The sequence below is a fragment of the Leucoraja erinacea genome, chromosome 5 (genome assembly GCF_028641065.1).
Source record: "Leucoraja erinacea ecotype New England chromosome 5, Leri_hhj_1, whole genome shotgun sequence".
Lineage (NCBI taxonomy): Eukaryota > Metazoa > Chordata > Chondrichthyes > Rajiformes > Rajidae > Leucoraja > Leucoraja erinaceus.
Window position 1 is genome coordinate 8,563,048 of NC_073381.1, and position 24,375 is coordinate 8,587,422.

Consider the following 24,375-nt stretch of genomic DNA (forward strand, 5'->3'; position numbering starts at 1 on the left):
TAGTTAGTGGAACACAAATGCTAACAACTGGCACAATCGAACCACATTGGATACTTGACATTGTTTTTATTCTAATTAAATATGATATAATTCTGTTTTCTTTTCAGTGCTGGCATGCCATCAAAACATGGCTACTTTATTACTTCCTCTGGGTTTATGCTGACAGCTATTTTCTTTCTTGCGAACATTACACTTTATTCACGTACATAAAGGAAGTTGAGCTGTTATATATTTCATGTCTTGGAAGGGTCAGAAATAAGGGTATAACTTGATCTGCACAGTGTAAGATCTGTCTTGAATATCCAAAGAAAGTCAGGTATATTAAACTTTGAGTGATGCTGAAGTATCCTTTTAGTTTGAGAGTTAGTTCAATAAATATTGTGAATAATTTAACAAAACCATACCTTGTGCAATGCAAGGTGCATTCACGAGCAATTTGGTCACAGGTTTTTTGCCCGAGTCCCCATACTGAATGCCAGCAGACAAAGAGAGTTAATTTAGATTAGATTAGATTAGATCCTTTATTTGTCATTCAGACCTTTCGGTCTGAACGAAATGTCGTTGCCTGCAGCCATACATATAATAATAAACAACAAAACACACAATAAACACAAATTAACATCCACCACAGTGAGTTCACCAGGCATCTCCTCACTGTGATGGAGGCAAAAGTCTTAAAGTCACTGTCTCTTCCCTCCTCATTCTCCCTCTGCGCTGAGGCGATATGTTGTTACCCCACCGGGCGATGGTAGTCTGTCCCGCGGTTCAACCGAGCTCCGCAAACGGGCCGGTTCAAGCTCCGCGGCCCGGGATGGTCGAAGCTGCCGCCCTCCAGTCCAGGGGATGCAGCTGTTGCCGCGGGAGCTCCGGAAAACAGGAACCAGCCTGTGACCTGCGAGCTCCCGACGATGTCGTCCACTGGCCCGCGGCCGAGCCCCGGATTCAGGTGACCGTCGCCAGAATGTTGAACTACCAGATTATTGTTAAAAATCCATCTAATCCTTACTCCATGGGGAAGCAAGTCTGGCCGAGATGCTACTCCAACCTGTCAATACTGTAATTGCCTCCCAAATTCAGGAACAATTAAGTATGAAAAAATAAATGCTGATATTTCCAGTGAAATCCCAATCCCATGATTGCCACTGAAATCCTCAAAATTTTCATTCATATCTCATGACTCGAATCCACGGTCATTTCATTTCTTTGAAACATAATAGATTTGAAATTATATGACGAGATGCTGAAAATACCCCAGGTCAGGCAGAATTCTGTGGCAGTTAATATTTGAAATCATTGCAATTCTGTGGCCATCGTAAATTTTCAGCTCTTAAGTTTGAAGTACCGAAGACTCTGTTTTACGTATCCAAACTCGCCTTTGCAGCTCAAGTGCGATCACCCACATTTACTCCTTTTTTTAGTTTAGTTTAGTTTAGAGATACAGCGCGAAAACAGGCCCTTCGGCCCACCGGGTCCTCGCCGACCAGCGATCCTCGCACATTAACATGACCCCCCCCCCCCCCCCCCACACACTAGGGAAAATTTTTTACATTTACCAAGCCAACTAACCTACAAACCTGTGTGTGTCTGGAGTGTGGGAGAAAACCGAAGATCTCAGAGAAAACCCACTCGGGTCACAGGGAGAACGTAAAAACTACGTACAGACAGCACCCATACTCGGGATCGAACCCGGGTCTCCGGCGCTGCAAGCGCTGTGAGGCAGCAACGCTATCCCTGCGCCACCGTGACCGCCTTAATTAAGCATTGCTTTAATTTTAGAATTCTTGTCCTTGTTTTCAATCCCTTGGTGATCTGACCCCTTCATACTTCTTGCACATTGCCGATTTTAATTACTCCACTATTGATGTCTGCTTTCAGTGGCTTAAGCTAAATTCTATAATTTCCTCCCTAAATCCTGGCTCCATTTTTCTTTTTCTGACAACTTCCTAATGTGGCGTTGAACCTCTTTTTGATTAATTGTGTTGTATTTGGTGTCAAATCCTTCAATCTCCTGCCAAGTAGCCGGTTTTACTTCTTTATAATGTATTAATACAAGTAGTTATTATCTAATGAAGAGTTCTCCCAATTTTGTTCAACAAATAAACCTCAACCTCAACCGATGTTTTATATTTGTTATCACTTCCCTCTTTAAATTCTTGATAGCTGTTTTTATTGAGATCTAGGAAGATGATATAAGAATTATAGAACAATGCCATAGAAAATCAAATGTTTGCCCTAAACATCCATGCCAACAGAAAATAGAGCTATTTTTAGGGTTGGTCCTAGTTACCAAATCTTAATTGGTATGATGAGTTGTGACACTTCAAGGTCTGGTCCAGAAATATTCAAAGTAAGAATTTTGCCTTACTTTCCGGATTCCCACTACATAGGGTCAAAACATTTCCCTTTAACTCCTCTGTATCCCGTCCAGCAAATAAATTGAATCAGTAGCTCTAATTATTAATCTGCCTGGCAAGGAAAGAAGGTTGTTTATGGTCAGCTAATTATATAGCAGCAGAGGCTTGACGGGTCAAATGATCTACTCCTGCTTCTAATTCATATGTGCATAAGCATCTTGCTTTGGCCTCTTAGAATTTTATATGCCTCTACTAAATCTCCTTTATTTAAAAGAGAACACATCCTGGTGGTTGATTCAGCTCAACTATAATTAACCAGTAATGGTAATATCCTTGCTAATCTTCTTTCCTCTGTTTCTAATCCTATTACATCCTTCCCATAGTATTACATAGTATTACAGGTATTCTGACAAATGCTGATAATGGGTATTGATCGCCTAACATTGCAGGTCTTGTCTCCTCTATGGGTTTTTTTTCCTTTAAAAATTCCAACTTTTATTTTTGCTATTTCTAGAGAAGTAGAATGAATGAGTTAATATCTCACCCAAAACAATAGGTTGTGCAACTTGAAACTTGTTGTAATTTAACCTACCTCTCGACAGTTTTCAACAATAAACAAGACTTGTGCATGGAATTTAAATTTAGGTTCTTAAATACAATCAAAATATTCCTCCTGTAGAGTAACTAAGTTGGTCATTTTCAGAAAATGTAAAAATGCAATAATATTTGAATGTTGCTGGTATAATTAAGAGGGAGTTATTTTAAGGGATCACCTGCATTGAAACAAGCTGACAGAATCGTTAAAGCCCTGTCCCACGGTACGAGTTCATTCCAAGAGCTCTCCCGAGTTTTAAAAAAAATCAAACTCGTGGGAAGGCACGGAGAATGAACGTAGCGGGTACGTCAGAGCCCAGGGACGTCTCTTAGCGCTAACCGCAAGGTACTCGGGAAGACTCGCTAACGGCAGGTAAGCACGGGAAGACTCATGAAGATTTTTCAACATGATGAAAAATGTCCACGAGAGCCCCGAGTAAAGACGATTGGCCATTATCATAAATCTCCGAGTTTGAATCAGGGCAAACTTGGGAGAACTCTTGGAATGAACTCGTACCGTGGGACAGGGCTTTTACACCATTGGACATGCATTTTATTAGTAATAAAATGAATTTATTTAATTAGAGATTTGATGAATTGATATGATAAATCAGTGGATACTAACATCAATGCAGGTAATTTAATTTTACATCTGAGAGTGTATTTTGTTAAATGAAATTTCAACCATTCTTTCTCCATTGTGTTTGTAGAATGCAGCTCGCATTGTCCGGGCACTGTTTGAAGTTTGTTTGCGAAAACGATGGCCTGCAATGACGTACAAGCTGTTGAATCTATGCAAGATTATTGACAGGAGACTATGGGGATGGTGCAATCCACTACGCCAGTTCTCGGTTCTGCCGGGTCACGTGCTCTCAAAGCTTGAGGAAAAGAAACTCACCATAGATAAGATGAAGGACATGCGCAAGGATGAAATAGGTAATCTAAAATGAACCATTCATATTGGAGAACATTGGGAATGGCAGCATTGAGACCCATGGGCCAAAGAGGTTGCAACAGCATAGGTAAAAAGAAGATTGGTTCAAGGAAAATAAGTAAAGAGTCTCAGAACTATACAGCATCTAAACAGGCCTACGGACCACTCTGTCTATGCCAACCAAATTGGTATACTTGGCTAGTCCCATTTGCTTGCAGCAACTGGTTGGTTTTCAGACTGTAGGATGACCAGCAGTTATGTTCCCACTGGGTCAATGCTAGAACCGCTGCGTTGATATGTTGGATATGGAAGTGCAGAGTATATTTTCAATATTTACAGTTCACCTTATTGTCAACGTGTATCGAGATACAGTGAAAAGACTTTGTTGCGTGCTATCCAGTCAGCCAAAAGAGGGAGTGGCCAGGGTGTGACTCGTCCTTGATTATGCTGCTGACCTTGCCAAGGCAGTGTGAGGTATAAATGGAATCAATGGAAGGGAGGTTGGTTTGTGTGATGGTCTGAGCTGTGTCCACAATTTGCTGCAATTTCTTGTGGTCTTAGATGGAGCTGTTCCCAAACCAAGCTGTGATGCATCCTGATAAAATGCTTTCTACTGTGCATCTGTAGAAGTTGGTGAGAGTCTGTGGGGACATGCTGAACTTCCTAAGCCTTCTAAGGAAGTAGAGGCGTTGGTGTGCTTTTTTGGTCGTTGCTTCGATAAGGGTGGTCCAGGAGAAGTTGTTGGTGATATTGACTCCTAGGAATTTGAAGTTTTCAACCATTTCTACTTGGGCACCGTCAATGCAAAATGGGGCACGTGTATTGCTTCGCATCCTGAGGTCAATCACAATCTCCTTTGTCTTGCTAACATTGGAAGAAAGGTAGTTGTCTCGATACATGGACAAGGTTCTCGATCTCATTCCTGTACTCCTTCCTGCACTTTCTTTACAGATGACACCAAACATAAATAGATGGAAAATAGTGGTAAAGTCAGTAATAGACTGCAAAAGGGCATAGATCGATTGGCACAATGGACAGAAACATTTCTCACAGAGGTTTTGTGAGAGATGAAGATTAAGGCAGCATAGGCCAACATCAGTTCTACAGAACATCAAGCGACCAGTAAGAGACCGTTATGTGCATAAATCTTACAAAGGTCAGAAAGCAAGTTCAGGTTCAAGTGCAAATGTATTCTCACATGTATCAGTTAAGGTAGGGTGATGAGTCACCATACAGCCATACTAAGTGAAAAACAACAATACACACAGTCACATAAAATAAAATTGAACATAAACATCCACCACAGCGGAATCCACATTCCTCACTGTGATGGAAGGTAATAAAGTTCAATCATCTTCCTCCTTGTTCACCCGTGGTCGGGGCCTTTGAACCCTCCGCAGTCGCTGCTGCCGACGGTCCGATGTCCGAAGCCCTCGCGTCGGGATAATCAAAACTCTGCCGTCAGGACGGATTGGGATCTTGGGCTTCAAAAATCAAAACATTAAGAAAACCTTTACATTACTGAATCTGAGGTATTACCTCCAATTCTGGTCAGCAAACTCTGGGATGTGTGTGAAGGAAGGTCTTGCAGATGGTGTAGAAGAGTGGGATGCAGAATGGGATGAGAGAGCTCAGCCACAAGGTTACATTGAAGAAGCTGGGGTTGGCCTCAATGGGATAAAGGAGTCTGAATGGAGCTTTATCATCGAAAGGATTTTACAGATGGTAAAGGGAAAAGAGAAGCAAGAAAGTGCCCGGGTTTACAGCTTTAATGTGAACAACAAAAGATTCAAGGGGAGTGTGATCAACAATTTCTTTCCCACGGTGAATGATAATGATCTATTATCTTGAAGTGAGGTAGAAGCACAGCCAATCGTGGCTTTCAAATGTGCATGGGATAGATGCAAAGGAAATTACAATTAAAACACAAAGTACTTGTGCTATAGTTCCAGGATAAGCGCACAACTAAGAAAACCAAGCCCAAAACCAAACTATTATCTAACTAAATAACCCAACTTCTAATAATTGACTCCATATGCAAAAAAAAAACCCCAGCTTCCTACATGTTAATTAGCTCTTTAAAAATAACTAAACCTGTAGATGCAAGTATATCATTGGGGTTATCAAGTGGGCACCTCCATTCATTGGTGTTTTGTTGAGTTAGGCCCACGACACCTCGGATCGGCTCAACAGTTGGTTTGGTGTCCCAGAACCACCACCCTCAATACCTGCTCCCACCACCAATGCAGCCCATATCTACTGAATAAAGGAAGCTGCAGTCAATTAGCTCACTCTAACAAATGCTAAACACCTGCACCCTAACATCGCATATATCACCCATGCATAAGGCCGAGATACACTTCCACAGACTACAATTACAAAGAAACACACATACTGCATGTCATGCGTTTCCTTTCCCTCTACAACCCACCTCTACCGGAGTACTCCTCCTCTCCATCCTCGCTGCTCAACTTCTGCTGCCAACTCCACATATCTCAGTCTTTTCCTTTCATAAGTCTCATCCATTAAGTTCTCCCAAGGCACCGTCAGTTCTATAACATACACTAACCGCTGCCTAACTGACCATAACACACTATCAGGCCTCAAGCAATTATTTCCTGCGGAACTTCAAGCTTTCCTCCTTAATCTACCTGCATCTCCCAATCATTGGCTCCCCGTAACTGGCCTGACTCATACCTATCTGCAAACTTCCCTCCTCTACCTTTTCCTCCCTCACGGACAAAATGAATCGCTGCACTCCCAGTCCTGATGCCTACTGAATTCACCTGTACTCTCCTACTCTCAATTGCTGCAGCTATACACTTCAATACCTGGTTATGTTGCCAAGTATACCGACCCTGAGAAAGACTAGTCCTACAACCTGATAAAATATGCATCAACACAAACACAAGGGACACGCCAGATCCCCACCTACCCATTGTTTGATGTTCTGCAGTGATGGCAATGCATCATAAATAGCCCTTATAAGGAAACTTACGTCACCCGCCTCCATGCACCACAATTCCCTCCAGCTAAACCTCTTTTCGCCACTTTTCCAGCTCATCCACTGTCCCTGCGTAAACTGAGCTACTGCCCTTACACATCTCACTGCTTCCTCCTAACGATGTACCTTCTCGGTGCAATCGGTAGGTGGCGCGACTCTCGTCAGCAGCGGCCTCTGCAGCCCGTCTGCATTTTTATTATTTTTTGTCTATGTTTCTATGTAGTTTTTTGTTATTTTTTGTTGGGGTGTGTGTGTGGGGGGGTGGGGTGGGAGGGAGGGGGCAACTTTTAATCTCTCCCTGCACGAGAGACCCGACCTTTTCTTTGTCGGGTCTCCGTTGTCGTTGGGGCTGCAACGAGGAGCGGCCTCCAACAGGAGAAGACCGGGGGCTCTGGTGCCAACGACTCACCTCACCGTCGCGGAGCTGGCCGAGTCCGGAGCGGGTGGAGCGGTGGTGGAGCGCTGCTGCTGCTGCGGCCCGACCTCCGGAGATTCGGAGGCTGGAACTGCGGGTCTGGCGGACGGCGGCACCGGGAGCCCACGGGTCACTGGAGGAAGACCGCTTTTCAGGGCTCCTGCAACGCGACTTCCCCCGCCCGAGTTGCGGGTTCGAAGAACTCCTGGAGCGGGGCCTCACAGCACTGCCCCGCGCGGCTTGGAATGGCTGCGGGACTCTGCGAGCGCACGCTGGGGGCTCTAACACCAAGAACCGGGTGGTGCAAGGTGTGCGACCTTGCACCACCCAGCGTGGCTTTAATGGCCGTGGGACAATCGCCATCGCCAGCCGGGGGCTTTGACTTTGACTCTGACATCGGGGGGGGAGAGTGCAGTGGAGAGATAAGTTTTTTTTGGCCTTCCATCACAGCGATGTGATGGATGTTTATGTAAATTATGTTGTGTTGTTGTGTCTTGGGTCTATTTGTTTGTAAGGTATGGCTGCAGAAACGTCATTTCGTTTGGACCTCAAGTGGTCCAAATGACAAATAAATTGAATCTTGAATCTTGAATCTCTATAACCAATTTCCTCCGCTCTGTGGAACCTGCCTTATTCCACACTGGTTTCCCTGTGCTGAACCCTAAGCCTCCTTTCCCTTGCTGCACCCCACCAACAATGTCTGTAATCCTCGGAGCCTTTGTGCCTCTTCTTCTGCCTGCTTTGAGTTCCACTTCCTCCCTCTAGTTACACTTGGCACCAGATTACGAACTAAGGTATCCCTGATAATTGCAACCCTAACCTCACCTTAGCACACTTAAACGCCTCTGTTCGACGAGACAATGATAAATGGAGAATGCCTTTCTCATATAAAGCCACATTACTAAGACACCGTGCAACTTCTCACCATTTCCTAATATATGAACTAACCAAACTTTCTAACCTTTCTACCTTAGAAATTAGCGTCTCATATACCGTCAATGGCCGCATCAACCTAGGGAATAGCCCAAACTGCAAACACCACAATTTCAACTTGCCTGGAAGCCCTGACCTCTATCCTTTCTAACCCGTCAGTAACATCCTTTCTAAGTTGCTGAACCTGTTCAGAGTCATCGAACTTCCTGTTATACCACCTACCCACACTTTTAACTTGTTTCTCAATTATAGACGGGATTTCTTCTTCACCTACACAGGATCTTTTCTCCACTACCTTTCCTCTTGCCAAATAAATACTCCATGACTTACTAGGCTTAATCTTCAATCTAGCCCATTTGAGATTATCATTTAACTTCTCTAACAACCTTCTTGTACAAGCTACTGTTGTGGTCACCAAGGTCATATCATCCATATAGGTCCTGATTTGAGGGAGGCGAGTCCGTCCTGCCGTCACTCCCTGCCAACGACCCACCGTGATGCTCTAATCACAAGCTCCTTCACCATTGTAAACACTAACGGGGAAATAGTACACCCTGCTATAATGCCCATATCTGGTCTCTGGTAAAGCCTGATGTACTAAAACACATTCTGACATCTTGGAAATATGCTTTCACTAAATTCACAATTGGTCCTGGAACTGTAAAGAAATCAAAAGCACTACAAATAAGACTATGTGGCACAGATCCAAACGCATTTGCCAGGTCCAAAAACATTACATGCAAATCTCTTCTCGAGCATGGCTGTCTGATTCTGGTGCCATATTACACTAATGTGTTCTAAGCAACCTGCAAAACCTGGGATTCCGGCTTTCTGCACGGTGGTATCTATTAACCTGTTCCTTTCTAAATAACGTACCAGCCTCTGTGCCACTATGCTAAAGAAAATCTTGCCTTCTACATTTAGGAGACATTTTGGCTTAGCTAAACTGCCTTAACTCTGAAGACAGGACAGGAAGCATCTCTGGAGAGAAAGAATGGTGCCTGTCCCGCTGAGTTACTCCAGCATTTTGTGTCTACCTTTGATTTAAACCAGCATCTGCAGTTCTATCCTACACATTAACTCTGAAGACTTTATCCTAGGGAATGAAAATTCCCCCTGCTCTAACCGTTGGTATGACCTGCTTCTCCCAAATTATATTTAAGAGCCTCGACAAGGATCTAAGCACATCAGGTGCACTTTTATATATCCGTAAGAGACTCCATTCGACCCTGGGGCCGAAGAAGTCTTTGCATGCCCTAATACGGCTTCCACTTCCTTCCACTTAGGTATCAAAACATCGAACATGCTCTACCTATCCTAAGGGTGGTATATCTGTATTCCCCTTTTCTTTTCTGGCCCTGAGTATGTCCTTTTAAAATATTCCTCTTTGAAGCTTTCAGCTTTCCACTTTTTTCCTGACAAACATTCTTTTAACAAAATTAAATGGATCCCTATAAAATGCTGACCTGACTCGCTCCTTCTTCATTCTCTTCCTCCTAAGGTGCTCTGCCCTCCTTAATATTGCAAGCCGGTTTCTTAACTCTTCTTGCAAAACATTAATTCCCTCTCTCTCATCAACTGTAACCTTTCCTCGCAACTGTCTCCTCTCCTTCACTAATCTCTTCATTTCCCTCTCTTGTCTAGATAGAAACATAGAAAATAGGTGCAGGAGTAGGCCATTCGGCCCTTCAAGTCTGCACCGCCATTCAATATATGATCATGGCTGATCATCCAACTCAGTATCCTGTACCTGCCTTCTCTCCATACCCCCTGATCCCTTTAGCCACAAGGGCCGCATCTAACTCCCTCTTAAATATAGCCAATGAACTGGCCTCAACTACGTTCTGTGGCAGAGAATTCCAGAGATTCACCATTCTCTGTGTGAAAAGATCTGACCACCTGTCGAGCCCGGACCTTTATTTTTCTCAATAACACCAAACCTGTCCCCACCATATTGATAAATAAACGCTCCCATCTTATCTAACTTGTTTTCCACTATCCCTTTCAGACTCTTTAACACCTTTACCAAATCTATATTGTTTCTCATTCCTTCCTTTCACTTTCCTTCGGCCATTTAACTCTAGGTTAAAGCCCACCGTTCTTCTCCCTGACTGGCAGATTAGCCTCACCACCACCTACAATGCTTGTTCCCTCATCATCAGTAACTGAGGTAATAATATCCTGCAAACTGTGGTTTTCTACCCGTCGCTGCACTTCACGCGACTGACTTCTCAAGAAGTATTGCTCAATGTGATTTCCCTGCACTCTAACAGGCACATCTTTCTTCCCTGATGTATTCTGAGGCCCTTTGCTGGTGTTACTTTCTGCCAAGCAAAAAAACAGACCTGGTGCTTCTTTGCCTCTACCACTGAGCCACTGTCCTCCATTGATGCGCTAATCCTATTTGTAGTCTTTTCCGTTCTGTGGTCTGTAGCCAGCGAATCCACCTGTGAGTCATCTTCCGCCCCTCTCGCGCAGACTCTTTTATTTGTCGTAGCTTTTTAGGGGTGCAGCGAGACTGATTACAATCTACGCCACTGCTGCAATGAGCTGCTAAGCCATGACAGTTCCAGCGCTGTGCAAAAAGAAGGGTGAATGAGGCTGATTAGATTCCTCTACAAGAGGAAAATGTGGAGTCACTACACAAAATGGGAACAATTAGTATCACGTCGCACAGAAATGGGTCCATTGACCCATGTCTATACAAGCCGCCAAGTATCTTTCCATATAATCCCATTGTCCACTATTTCCATGGTAGACAAAAATGCTAGAGAAACTCAGTGAATGAGGCAGCATCTGTGGAACGAAGGAAATAGGCAACGTTTTGGGTCGAAACCCTTCTTCAAACTGATGTGAGGGGTCAGGAGGAAGAAAGGAAGAGGTGGAACCAGAGGGCTGAGGGAGAGGTGAGAAGGAGAGGAGAAAGTAAGGACTTCCTGAAATTAGAGAAGTCAATGTTCATACCGCTGGGGTGTAAACTGCCCAAGCGAAATATGAGGTGCTGCTCCTCCAATTTATGGTGGTCGTCACTCTGGCCATGGAGGAGGCCCAGGACAGAAAGGTCGGATTCGGAATGGGAGGGGGACTTGAACTGCTGAGCCACCGGGAGATCAGGTTTGTTATTGCAAACCGAGCGGAGGTGTTCGGCGAAGCGATCGCCAAACCTACACTTGGTCTCACCGATGTTGAGCAGTTGACATCTAGAGCAGCGGATGCAATAGATGAGGTTGGAGGAGGTGCAGGTGAACCTCTGCCGCATATTTTCAAGTATTCATCTAAATGCTTCTTAAATGTTCTGAGAGTACCAAGATATAGGAATAGTATTAAGCCATTCAGCCCAATCAAGTCTACTCTCCATTCAATCATGGCTGATCTATTTTTCCCTTCTCAACCCCATTCTCCTGCCTTCCCGTAACGTTTGACGTCAAAGGTATTGAGGACAAGGCAGGTGAATTGGGTTGAGAGGGAAAAATAGATCAGTCTCCACTTTAAAAATACCCAATGACTTGGCCTCCACCACAGTCTATGGCAATGAATTCCACAGATTACAATTTAACATTGTAATCTGCATATATTATTAATTTGTAACAAAAAAATTACAATGTCAATCCTTTGTTGTGCCCCATTGCATGCAGGGCCATAACTATTTATCACTCTTAGAAACATAGAAAATAGGTGCAGGAGTAGGCCATTCGGCCCTTCGAGCCTGCACTGCCATTCAATATGATCATCCAACTCAGTATCCTGTACCTGGCTTCTCTCCATACCCCCTGATCCCTTTAGCCACAAGGGCCACATCTCTTTAATATAGCCAATGAACTGGCCTCAACTATCTTCTGTGGCAGAGAATTCCACAGATTCACCACTCTCTGTGTAAAAAATTATTTTCTCATCTCGGTCCTAAAATACTTCCCCCTCATCCTTAAACTGTGACCCCTTTTCCTGGACTTCCCCAACATCGGGAATAATCTTCCTGCATCTAGCCTGTCCAACCCCTTAAGAATTTTGTAAGTTGCTATAAGATCCCCCCTCAATCTTCTAAATCCTAGCGAGTACAAGCCTAGTCTATCCAGTCTTTCTTCATATGAAAGTCCTGACACTCTTCTCTCTCCTATTCTTCAGCAGTTTAAATACTCATTGCATTTTTCATGTTTAGTACTTCTTGCTGCATCGGTATTTTAACAGATCCATATCTGCTGTTTTTTGACAAGCCGGCATACAATGACTGTTGCATTGCCTCTGTCAACTTTTCTTGCCACTTCACAAAATGACTCAGTCATACTCTATTTCTCTTTAACAAATAATTGCCAGCTGCTCCTTATTAACCTTCAGGTGAAAATTAATATCTATTTATTCCTCACACTGACATTAGAATGATTGGCTTGGAGTTGCTAAGTTTATTCCTCTCATCTCTCTTTAAAGCATGCAATATGTGCAATCCCCTCGTCCTATGGCACCACTTTGATAGTGAGAGGATTAACTTGTTAACTTTGGTGACATCCTTGGGCTAAATTATTTTAAGAGGTTGAATGCAATGTATTTATATAATGAAGAAAGACCACATTGTAGTAGTTGATGGCAAGTAAGATGGGAATTCTAAATTAGTAGATTAATTTGTAGAATTGAACCAGCAATGGCTATTTTGAAAGTCTATTGTTTTCATAATATTCTCATATCCAAATAAAAAGTAAATGTATTATCTTGAAGATAGGAGACAGAGGGTGGTGATAGAGGGTTATTTTCCAGACTGGAAGTCTGTAACAAGGGTACCACGGGGATCAGTAGGTTGTTTGTTATTTGTATTAACAATTTGGATGAGAATGTAGGTGGCGTGTTTCATAAATTTGCAGATAGCACTAAAATGGTGGTATAATGGACAGTGAAGAAGGTAATCTGGGATTAGATTGGAGTCTTGACCAACTGTGGCAATGGGAAGAGGAATGGGAGAAGCAGTTTAAATGCAAGGCGTTGTATTTTGGTAAGACAAGTCAGGGCAGGACTTGCACATGGAATGGTAGGGCCCTGCTGGGTGTTGTGGAATAGCGACACCTCGAAGTCCAATGACATTGTACCATGAAAGTGGTGGTACAGGTGACTAGGGTGGTGAATAAGGTGTCTGTCACATTTGTCTTTATTGGGTCGATGTATTGAGTACGGGAGTTGAGTACAACAGCACAGTTCATTATTTTAGGTGTGAAAGATATTGGTGAGGCCACATTAGGAATACTGTGTACAGGTCTGGCTGCCCAGCTATAAAAAGCGTGTCATTAAACTGGAAAGGGTGCAAAAAAGAATTAGAAGGATGTTACTGGGTCTGAAAGGTTTGAGTCAAAAGGAAGGGCCGGATAGGCTAGGACCTTTTTCGCTTGGTTCCAAGAGGCTGATGGTGACCTTATAGAGGTATATAAAATGATACAGGGCGAATAGATTTAAAAGGTATCTCACTTGTAGGCAGGTGGGACTAGTTTGATTAGGCAACTTGGTTGGCATGGACAAGTTAAGCCTCTGTCCCACTTTCCCGAGTTACTCACGAATTCTCACGAGTTTTCCCCTTGATTCAAACTCGGAGAATGTCCGTAGCGAGTCCGTAGGAGTCCGTAGATATTTTGTAGCGGCTCGTAATGCCAGCCGTAGATACTCGGGGCATGAGGTAAGTCGGGACGTTTTTTCAGAATGTTGAAAAATGTCCACGAGTAAAAAAAATAGCCCCGAGAACCTACGGCTGGCATCTCCGAGGGAAAACTCGGGAGAATTCGTGAGTAACTCGGGAAAGTGGGACAGGGGCTTTAGGCTGTGCTGCCCATACTGTGCAGTTCTATGACTATGTTGCACAACATTTACATAATAGTGGCTGCAGATGCATTATTTTCCACGGCATGACAGATTTAATATTTTGATCTATATCTAGTTATGTTAACACCCATATTGATACTGATTGAACCAATAGAGATAAAGAGTCAAAAGAAGCTTTGTCCTTAACTGACAAAGCAATATCTTCGAAGGCCAGCAAAACAATATCTTGTTTTAGCTAACTCTCTTCATTGTTAAAATGTTACCTGGTTCTTAAAAGCTTAGAATCTTTATAAATGGGCTCGGTGTTACAAATAGCTACAAAAGGTCTGCTGGAGAAACTCAGCGGGTCAAGTAACATCTGTGGAGGTAAATGGACAGTTGACGTTTCAGGTTGGACTCTTCACCTGGATGGGCTCCCCCTCCTGCCTCCTCGCTGGGTCCTCTGACACGGCTGCTGGGTTCCGCCGCTCACTGCCAACTCGACCCTCGACACTGCCAACGTGTCTTTCTGCATTTCCCCTGCTACCAGTCATGCCACTAAGCATCACCCATCTCTGATCTCCTACCCCCTCTCCAATGAGCCCCCTTCTCCTGGTCCCGTGCCTAACCTCAACCCCAACACTTGCTGTCTTCCATGCACCATCCCTTCTGACCTCCGAAGCTCAGCACAGGCCTTATCTTTGTAGCCCTGTTCACTCACATCAATGAGGTCCAGACCTGCCACAATACAGAGCTCTATTTCCATCGCCTCTTCCTCATGCCTATTTCTTTGGCAAGGAATTATATTCCCCACTGATGGCCCTTTCACATAACTCCACTAGACCTCCTTCTGGACTTTTACCCTCTCTCGACCTTTTAAGAAGATGCAGTCCAGGTGAAGGGACCCAACTAGAACTATTGTGTGCATTTCCCTGCATAGATGCTGCTCGGCCTTCCAGCTTCCTCCCACAGCTTGTTGCTCAAACTTGCACCATCTCCAGTCCTTTCAGTCTCTCAGATTAAACAATGTTGCACGGTAAAGAGGAAACGAACAGACGTCACAGGCTGAACTTTGAACTTTAGAGACACAGCGCGGAAACAGGCTCTTCGGCCACCCAGACCGCGCCGACCACTGATCACCTCATACACTAGCCTGCACACTAGGGACAATTTACCACTTTACCAAAGCCAATTAACCAACAACTCTGTACATCTTCCGAATGTGGGAGGAAGCCGGAGCACCCGGAGTAAACCCACGCAGTCACAGGGAGAACGTACAGACAGCACCTGTAATCAGGATCGAACCCGGATCTTTCGCACTGTAAGACAACAGCTCTACCTCTGTGCCACATTTGCACTGAAAAAATTATATAATTACCATTTCAAACTCCCTTTTGACTCTTCAGTAATTATATATTTCTAACATTGAATTTTTAATTCCGACAGTATTTCTGACTTTCGGCAGTTGACTGTAAATTAAAAACTCAAAAATGTTATGACATTAACATTGTCATAAGGTCACGTCCTTTGGCAAGGAGTAGACTTGTCCTCGTCTAGCCAGGCAATTGGCAGCATGTCAGATTCATGATCCCAGTCTCTGGTCAAGTTGTGTGTTTTTGGCTAAAGGTGCTCATTTGGTCAAATCCTTTCTGTTCTGGCCATTTGTGAATTGTGACTTGACCCAGTACAAGTACGACATGTTCCTACTGACCTTAACATGTAAAAATCCTTTACAGCCAGTTAAAAAAAAAACTTTTAACAGGTGCTCCTAATGCAAAACATGTGATGGCAGCCTTAGAATGAAAAAAAGCATGTGAAGATCAAGTTATTTTTAAATTTAGAAGAAATTGTGAATAAAATTTGAAAAATTACATAAAGAGTAAGATTATGGAAATGAGAATAATAGTTTTTCTTATAGTTTACTAATATTAAAGTATTAAATGCACAAAAATGTTTGTTTTGGAGCAGAAAACTGATGCAGATTTTAAATGGAGATGGACCTGAAGCTGTTTTGCAGCCTGGAGCTTAAATGAGCATATGTTTGTACCTTTTGAGAAATACATAACAGCCACAAAGCAGTGAGGCTTTAGAAGATACCAGATGCTTTTAACCTAATGCCTCGGTTTATTTTTGTAGTGTCATGAGTCTATTTGCAGAGATTTTACAAGCAGTAGTTTGTTTATTTTTTAACGGGAGTACATTGAGGCTCAATTTATTTGTCTATAACGCTCCAGCTAAGCAAATATTTTATGGTACAAGAACTCATTTGAAAATTTCAGAACAAGGGTTTCTTGGAACAAAACAAAATCTTTTGCTGTAATGAGAGGTCGTACGGATTTTGTTTTAAAAAATGACAGAAATAAGGTAGCATTTGAAGAGGACTTTCTTCAGTAATGCAGGAACCCAAGTCATCGGAAAACTTAATTAACATTGATAAACCTCAAGGAAAGCCTGTTCCGTTGGTTATTTGCTAGTAAAAGCGTGTCCACTGCTTCTTAAAATGTTAATTGTTTAATCAAATTTTGTTTTATTATTCAGGCCACATGCTGCATCATGTTAACATTGGATTAAAGGTGAAGCAATGTGTTCATGAGATCCCTTCTATTGCAATGGAAGCAAACATCCAGCCCATTACCCGAACTGTTCTTCGAGTTCGCCTGACCATTAATCCAGACTTCAAATGGCATGACCAGGTAAAAAAGAACTTTGCCAAAATGATGGGGCATTATGCAAAGATTAAACTGCAGAAGTATTTGATTTTTTCAGCCGTTTTTTTAATAGCTACAATTGACGATAGACAATAGGTGCAGGAGTAGGCCATTCGGCCCTTCAAGCCAGCACCGCCATTCAATGTGAACATGGCTGATCATCCACAATTACATTATGGATGTAACTAATGGTTAATTCAAAATAAAGATGGCATTTAAGAGGCTTTTAGCTAAGCAAATATATATGCAGTGAATGGTTAGATATGGATTTTGTGCAGGCTGAGGAGATTAGTTTATCTTTGCATTATGTTCAGCATGGACATTGTAGGCTGAAGGGTGTGTTCCCTTGCTGTACTGTCTTATATTATAAGATAAAGAGGAGCTGCAAAAAAATTGAAATAATGTGATTTTTTTTCAATTTACCTCTCAACAAAACTTACCCTTGATAGCCATGTCCCACGGTGCAAGTTCATTCCAAGAGCTCTCCCGAGATTTAAAAAATCAAACTCGGAGAATGAACGTAGCGGGTACGTCGGAGCTCGGGGATGTCTCTTAGCGCTAACGGGAGGTACTCGGGAAGACTCGCTAACGGCAGGTAAACACGGGAAGACTCGTGAAGATTTTTCAACATGATGAAAAATGTCCATGAGAGCCCCGAGTACCGGCAAGTGGCCATTACCGTAAATCTCTGATTTCGAATCAGGGCAAACTCGGGAGAACTCTTGGAATTAACTCGTACCGTGGGACAGGGGTTTAAGTCTGTAACATAAAATAGAAGCATGAATTTTGAAACATTTTTGTTTGTTTGTCTTGAATGTTGAGAAAGAAATCATCGTCATTTGGGCAGGCAAGGCAAGCTTTATGAAGCTGTTATATCTGGTAATGGTCAAAGGAGAGAGGAGAAGGTCGCAATACAGGACCCCAATATTTGAGGTGAAAACTGGTGAATTTGGACTAGAGTTGTTTCAAGCTTAGATCAGTGTTAAACAAGTCTGTAACATTGCATATTAAATTTGTGCAAGCAAATTGTGAAATAGGCCACATGTTGAAAGCAAGGATAGGAAATATGCAAACATCATACTAAATATTAAATAACAAAAGGAAAAGGAAAATCAGCTTATCACAATTGAGTTTGGCACAATTGTGATGTATACACGCTAAAGTTAACCGTAGAGCTAGGTATCATCAAATGCAGTATTCCTTTCCCACAATTAATCCTTTCTATTTGATTTCAGGCCATACAAAGATGATTTTAGCATTGTGAGAAATTTGAGGAAGTAGGCTACCCCTTTCTAAATAATGAGAAGTGAAATGCAAAGGAAGAATTATACAATTACAACAAATCACAAAATGGATAAAATAGACCGGCCACTAAATAAAAAAGTAGCCACAAAAATGTGTTACCTCTCAATCATTCCTGTGTTAATAAACAAATTGAATAGATATAGTGTGTCCGACTGCAAGATCTCCCTCACTTCAGAACAGAAACATAGATGGAAAAATTCCCTGTTATGTTTCAATCAATGGCTCCATGAGCAATGTTCCTTTACCTCCCCTCCCACCCAAGGTCCTCCAGCTGCTTCTGCCATTCACCCAGCTTTCTGCTCGATGTGTCTTCTCAATTCTGAACAGCAATTTTCTTCAGTTGTAATGAGTTCAGAAAGACATGTTAGTGTGTGGTAAGGTAGCTTTGGAAAATAGGAAAAGAAACACAGCATGTTCAGGAGACGTAGTAGAACTCTGGTAAAAGTAATACAAATTTTTGGCCGTATTCGTTTGAGCTGGAATTGAAATAAGTGTGTGTGTGTGTGTGTGTGTGTGTGTGTGTGTGTGTGTGTGTGTGTGTGTGTGTGTGTATGTATATGTGTGTGTGTATATATATGTGTGTATATGTATGTGTGTGTATATGTATGTGTGTGTATGTGTAAATGTGTATATATATTTATTTAATGGCACTGAAAAGATTTGTACATTTCAAACTCACTTTCTGCGATAGGAGTGATAGGAGCTATCAAGTCTACTCCGCCTTTCAATTGTGGCTGAGCTATCTCTCCATCTTAATCCCATTCTCGCGCCTTCTCCCCAAAGCTCTTGACGCCTGTACTAATCAAGAATCTATCTATCTCTGCCTTAAAAATATCCATTGACTTCGCCTCCACAACCTTCTGTGGCAAATAATTCCACAGATTCACCATCCTCTGACAAAAGATTTTGGTTTGTGAATTGAAGAAAAATTCCCAAACCAAATAAACCAACCAAATTCCCTATAAACTAATGCATTTGTCATCTTTGGTATGCATAGAAAACATGTGGATATTTAAGTAATAGCAATTAGATTGGATCAACACCAAATGCTGGAGTATCTCAACGGGGCAGGCAGCATCTCTGGAGAGAAGGAATGGGTGACGTTTCGGTTCGAGATCCTTCTTCAGACTGAAGTCAGGGGAGTGGGTGGGACAGAGATGGAATGTAGTCGGAGACAGTAAGATTAGTGGGAAAACTGCGAAGGGGGAGGGGATAGAGAGAGAGGGAAAGCAAGGGCTATTTGAAGTTAGAGAAGTCGATGTTCATAAAATTAGATTCTTATCTTTTTCCCATAAAATAAGAATACCAACGTTTAAAAACAAATGCGTGTATTCTTTTGATAGGTTATGCATTAAAACTAAGGAAAATTAAGTTTGAAAACATTATTAAAATGTGTGTTTTTTTAAATAATTCCATATCTAAACTAATGTACATTGAATTCGGGCAACCCTAATTATTAACTGTAATATACCTTGTGATTTAGAGGTGCGCTTTAGTGATGATGATTTGTAAAAACTGAGAGCAATGATCTTTTCTTAAAGAGGTTGATTTTCGTTAGCCCTTAATTGCAAAGCTTTTCAAAGCTCCATGTTGCCCTTATTCTCCAAATTATTTTTAATGGTATAAAAGTAAGACCATTGTGAACAAAAATATATTGTATGTTCACTCAAAGCATTGCAATGTTGGATGATCAGCCATGATCATATTGAATGGCGGTGCAGGCTCGAAGGGCCGAATGGCCTACTCCTGCACCTATTTTCTATGTTTCAATGTGAAAGTACTGTAACATCATTATGGAATTTTCCATGACTACTGCAAATATTTGCAGCAATCTTTCTGAGAACTGAGTATTAGTACGATATGAATAAGTCCAAGCTAACATTATCAGTAAATGCAACGTGATCCATGCTATTTGTTTAATGGGGAAAACTGATAGGATAGTGCCCTGAAATACTTGTTTAAAATAGGTATGTACATCAAGATTTATAAATGCACTTCAGATAATAAATTCATTTTAAAGGTGCAGTGACTTATTTTCCCGAGTAAAACTGTTCTGCGGTGGATGCACACACAGAAATGAGCTGCGAAGTATCAAGTGTTTACTCCTTCCGTATTTTATGACTGCAGAGTTTTGATTGTAAATTGAGATTTGTGTTAGATGGATGATTTTCCAAAAGGCGATTAAGTCAGAGGTGTGGAGGTAATACCATTCTAATGCTAATAGCATATGATTGCTATTTGTGAGGTTCCATGTCATCAGGGGGTACTCTCATTATTCACCTTTAAGTTCAGTCTGGCTCACAAAACAGCGTTGAGGTAAATACTTACTAATATAGTGCGCTCCATAATGTTTGGGACAAAAACCCATCAATTATGTATTTGCCTCTGTACTCTACAATTTGAGATTTGTAATAGAAAAAAATCACATGTGGTTAAAGTGCACATTTTAGATTTTAATAAAGGTCATTTTTATACATTTTGGTTTTGCCATGTAGAAATTACTGCTGTGTTTATACATAGTTTCCCCCCCCCCCCCCCCCCCCCCCCATTTCAGGGAATGGAAATAATCCTAATTTCATAATCTTAGAACATGGGCACTATCTGTAAAAATAAAAACATATTTAAGGCAAAAGACCCCTTATCAGAACTGTTATTGCTTGGATTATTATAGTGCTCCAAAATGTAATGTTCTCAACCTTGAATAAACTCTGACTGAGAATCCACAGCCTTGTGTAGATGAAAAATCTAGAGAAGAAATTATGGGTTTCGGGTTTATACTGTGCCAAAAATAACAGTATTAGCCCCTTATACTGTGCTAAAATAACAGTACCACCAATCTTCCAGGGAATCATCCTTTAATCAATCTGCAGAGTGATGTTGATGAAGTCCATTTGATCTCGTGGAAAGATCATGTGTTTTAAAGGCAGGGGAACCAGAACTGTTACTAATACCAGCATTTGATGACTGAAAAGAAGAACACATGCAGAGAGCTCACATCAATGATCATAATGTAAATCTTGGAAATCTTCTAAACTACCTATGAAGAAGCATAGATAGACACAAAATGCTGGAGTAACTCCACGGGACAGGCAGCACCTCTGGAGAGAAGGAATGGGTGAGGTTTCGGTTCGAGACCCTTCTTCAGACTGAAGAAGCATATTGCAGTAATGTAACTAACTGCAGAATTGGGCTGAAAGCAAGAGTGCTTTCAGATAGATATGGTTCTTCAGCTGTTTATGATTCAATGCAAAAACACGTCCTCTTTTACAAAGAAGCTCCTTATTTATATTTATTCACATAGGCTGAAATCAGAGAAAATTGTCATAAAAAGATAACGGCAATGATGCTTCATAATAGACCACGAGAGACTGTAATTTTAGTATTTGTGTCTAGGCATCCTCCAATGTAAATGATTGCAGGATGGATAAGTTGTATTATCATCTTTAATTTATTTAATTAAGATTATATATCGTAACACTTTGAACTTGACAGCAAAGTGAATATTTACATATTCTGTGTCTGTTGAGGGAAGCAGATGCAACCATGATGATGAGCTTAGCTTTTCAATTACTGCAGCTAAAACAAATCATTAGACTATTATTTAAAGGGATGTGGTTGATAAAAACGTCCAATCTGAACATCAATCATTTCTGCGTGTAAACAAGAATCAAAAATGATGATAGATATTTAACAGTGCAACACTGATTAATATTAATAATTTCTTGAACAGTTTCAAAATGTCACTGGCAACATTGTTAGAGGTTCTTAGTTTGCCATCATTTGTCTCGTACATTAAACATAGAAACATAGAAAATAGGTGCAGGAGGAGGCCATTCGGCCCTTCGAGCCAGCACCGCCATTCATTGCGATCATGGCTGATAGTCCCCAATCAATAACCCATGCCTGCCATCTCCCCATATCCCTTGACTCCACTAGCCCCTGGAGCTCTATCTAACTCTCTCTTAAATCCATCCAGTGATTTGGCCTCCAAATTGGTCCATTTGATCGATCAGCTTCCATCACATTGATATTCCACTGATTGCCTTTGGGGTACAAAGAGACCAGCGGTGTAAGGGGCACTGGATTTATTTTATAAGTATTCAAAATCATTTGCTTCATCCCATTCTTGCTTCCACCTTGAACTAGAATAGCAACTTTGCAATGACAATAAAGAATCAGCAGAGGGAGTGCCGAGTTAATGGAAAAAATATCTGTTGTATTATAATTTGTCGTACATAGTTGTGGATATTGTATATTTCTGCTAAAAAGATGTTGAAGGGTTTAATTAAAACTGCATTTGATAAATCATTTTCACACAGAGAGTGGTGAATCTCTGGAACTCTCTGCCACAGAGGGTAGTTGAGGCCAGTTCATTGGCTATATTTAAGAGGGAGTTAGATGTGGCCCTTGTGGCTAAGGGGATCAGGGGGTATGGAGAGAAGGCAGGTACGGGATACTGAGTTGGATGATCAGCCATGATCATATTGAATGGCGGTGCAGGCTCGAAGGGCCGAATGGCCTACTCCTGCACCTAATTTCTTGTTTCTATGTTTCTATATTACCTTTTCCTTCTATTGTGGGAGAACTAATGTGCATCATGGAAGGGCATTTTTTTTCTTTGTTCCAGAAACTAACTGGAATGTGTATTTCAAAAAGACTAGATTGTATAGTATCGTCAACATAGACAAGTGGCTTTTTTTCCTGCATTAACGTAACCTTTAATGCCTTTACAGCATTAATGTACAGAGGGACACACAATGCTGGAGTCAGCGGGACAGGCAGCATCTCTGGAGAGAAGGAATGGGTGACGTTCCGGGTCTGAAGAAGGGTCTCGTCCCAAAACATCACCCATTCATTCTCTCCAGAGATGCAGCCTGTCCCGCTGAGTTACTCCAGCATTTTGTGCCTACCTTCCGTTTAAACCAGGATCTTGGGGTCCAAATCCATAGCCCCTTAAAAGTGGCAACACAAGTAGATAAATTGACCTAAAGCTTGATTTCAATCAACTGAAGATCAATGATTTGAATTGATGCAGATTTAGATAATAAAGACCAGATCAGAGCCACATGCTGATACATACAATGGACAAGAAGATGAAACATACTTCAACTGTCCAAGAATGACAATACTTAGTGCAAGATCAATTAAAAAAATATTTTGTTGTGTGTACAAAACCTGAAGGAATTTGATTGAATGAAAACCATGAGTATGTTCTGCTTTTTAGAAATTTTACTGTGATATTTTGTCGAACACATTAGCTACAGAATTCTACATAATATAATCACATGAGATTACACTTAATACAGAGAAAGACTGAGAGATTACAATAAAAGACAAATTGATCGCTGGTAAAAATAATAAATCCACCTAGATATTATGGTAATCACCTGAACCAGGAGGAGGTGCATATATTAGCTAGATGAGAAAGTGTAATAAATTACAGGAAACAATAGATAAAATATACTTATTCCAGGGATGATAGTAACAGTGAAGCAAGATACTGTATGCAGGTGCATATTGACTTGCACACCCTGTTTTTTAAAGGTAGAAAATCACATTGTTCACTGGCATAATTTTTTGTGATTCAACTAAAGCATTCATATTTCCACCAAGTGTTGTTTTCCTACCCAACGTGAAAAGTTGTCATTTGTACATTCGCCATCAAACTATCCTAGTCCACTTCTTCCATATTTATGTTACTTCCCTCAACGACGTATACATTGGCATTCTTCCATGTTTTCAGATGCACACTGATATCACTCAGCCCTGACTTTCCACCATTTCCAGTTCCGCTCATCTTTAATACTGGCTTCCTATTCAATAACATTATTTCCGCAAAGTAGCCTTTCTCAATTTCTCAGTCAGGGAAATCCCCATAAGCAATGTTGTCACCTTCAGACTTTAGTCCAATGTTGCCCTTAGTGTAATTAACCATATTGGTCAGCTACTTTATAATTTACCAACCATACATTCCCAACTTTACTAAAGCGATTTCCATTTCTTAATTTCCCACGTAATTATGATAATATATTGCTGAAGGCTAGTATATCAGCAGAGAACAAATGAATCTAGATCAAGTTTCATAGCATAGTGCTTTAAAGTTGAGCCTGAGCCACAATGTAGTGTCAGTTTAGTAACGATGGACATTTATGGAGAATGAGGATACAGTGAGAAACAGTTAGACAGGTACGTGGATAGGATACATAATTCATCTCTCATAGTCATAGAGTGCTAGTGTGGAAACTTGCCCACACTGGTCAACATGTCCCAGCTACACTAGTCCCACCTGCCTGCGTTTGGTGCATATCCCTCCAAACTTATCCGATCCATGTACCTGTCTAACTGTTTCTCACTGT

The 24,375-nt window shown here is 41.5% G+C and overlaps 1 protein-coding gene across 1 annotated transcript in view; it reads left to right on the top strand.

Annotated features, from left to right (window-relative positions):
- The window catches only part of ascc3 (activating signal cointegrator 1 complex subunit 3), a 358,193-nt gene that overhangs the window by 201,987 nt on the left and 131,831 nt on the right, over window positions 1–24,375 (top strand). The window contains exons 21-22 of the mRNA XM_055634935.1: window positions 3,659–3,884; window positions 16,545–16,699. Of these exons, the coding sequence (XP_055490910.1) occupies window positions 3,659–3,884; window positions 16,545–16,699 (381 nt within the window). The remainder of the gene's footprint in view (window positions 1–3,658; window positions 3,885–16,544; window positions 16,700–24,375) is intronic.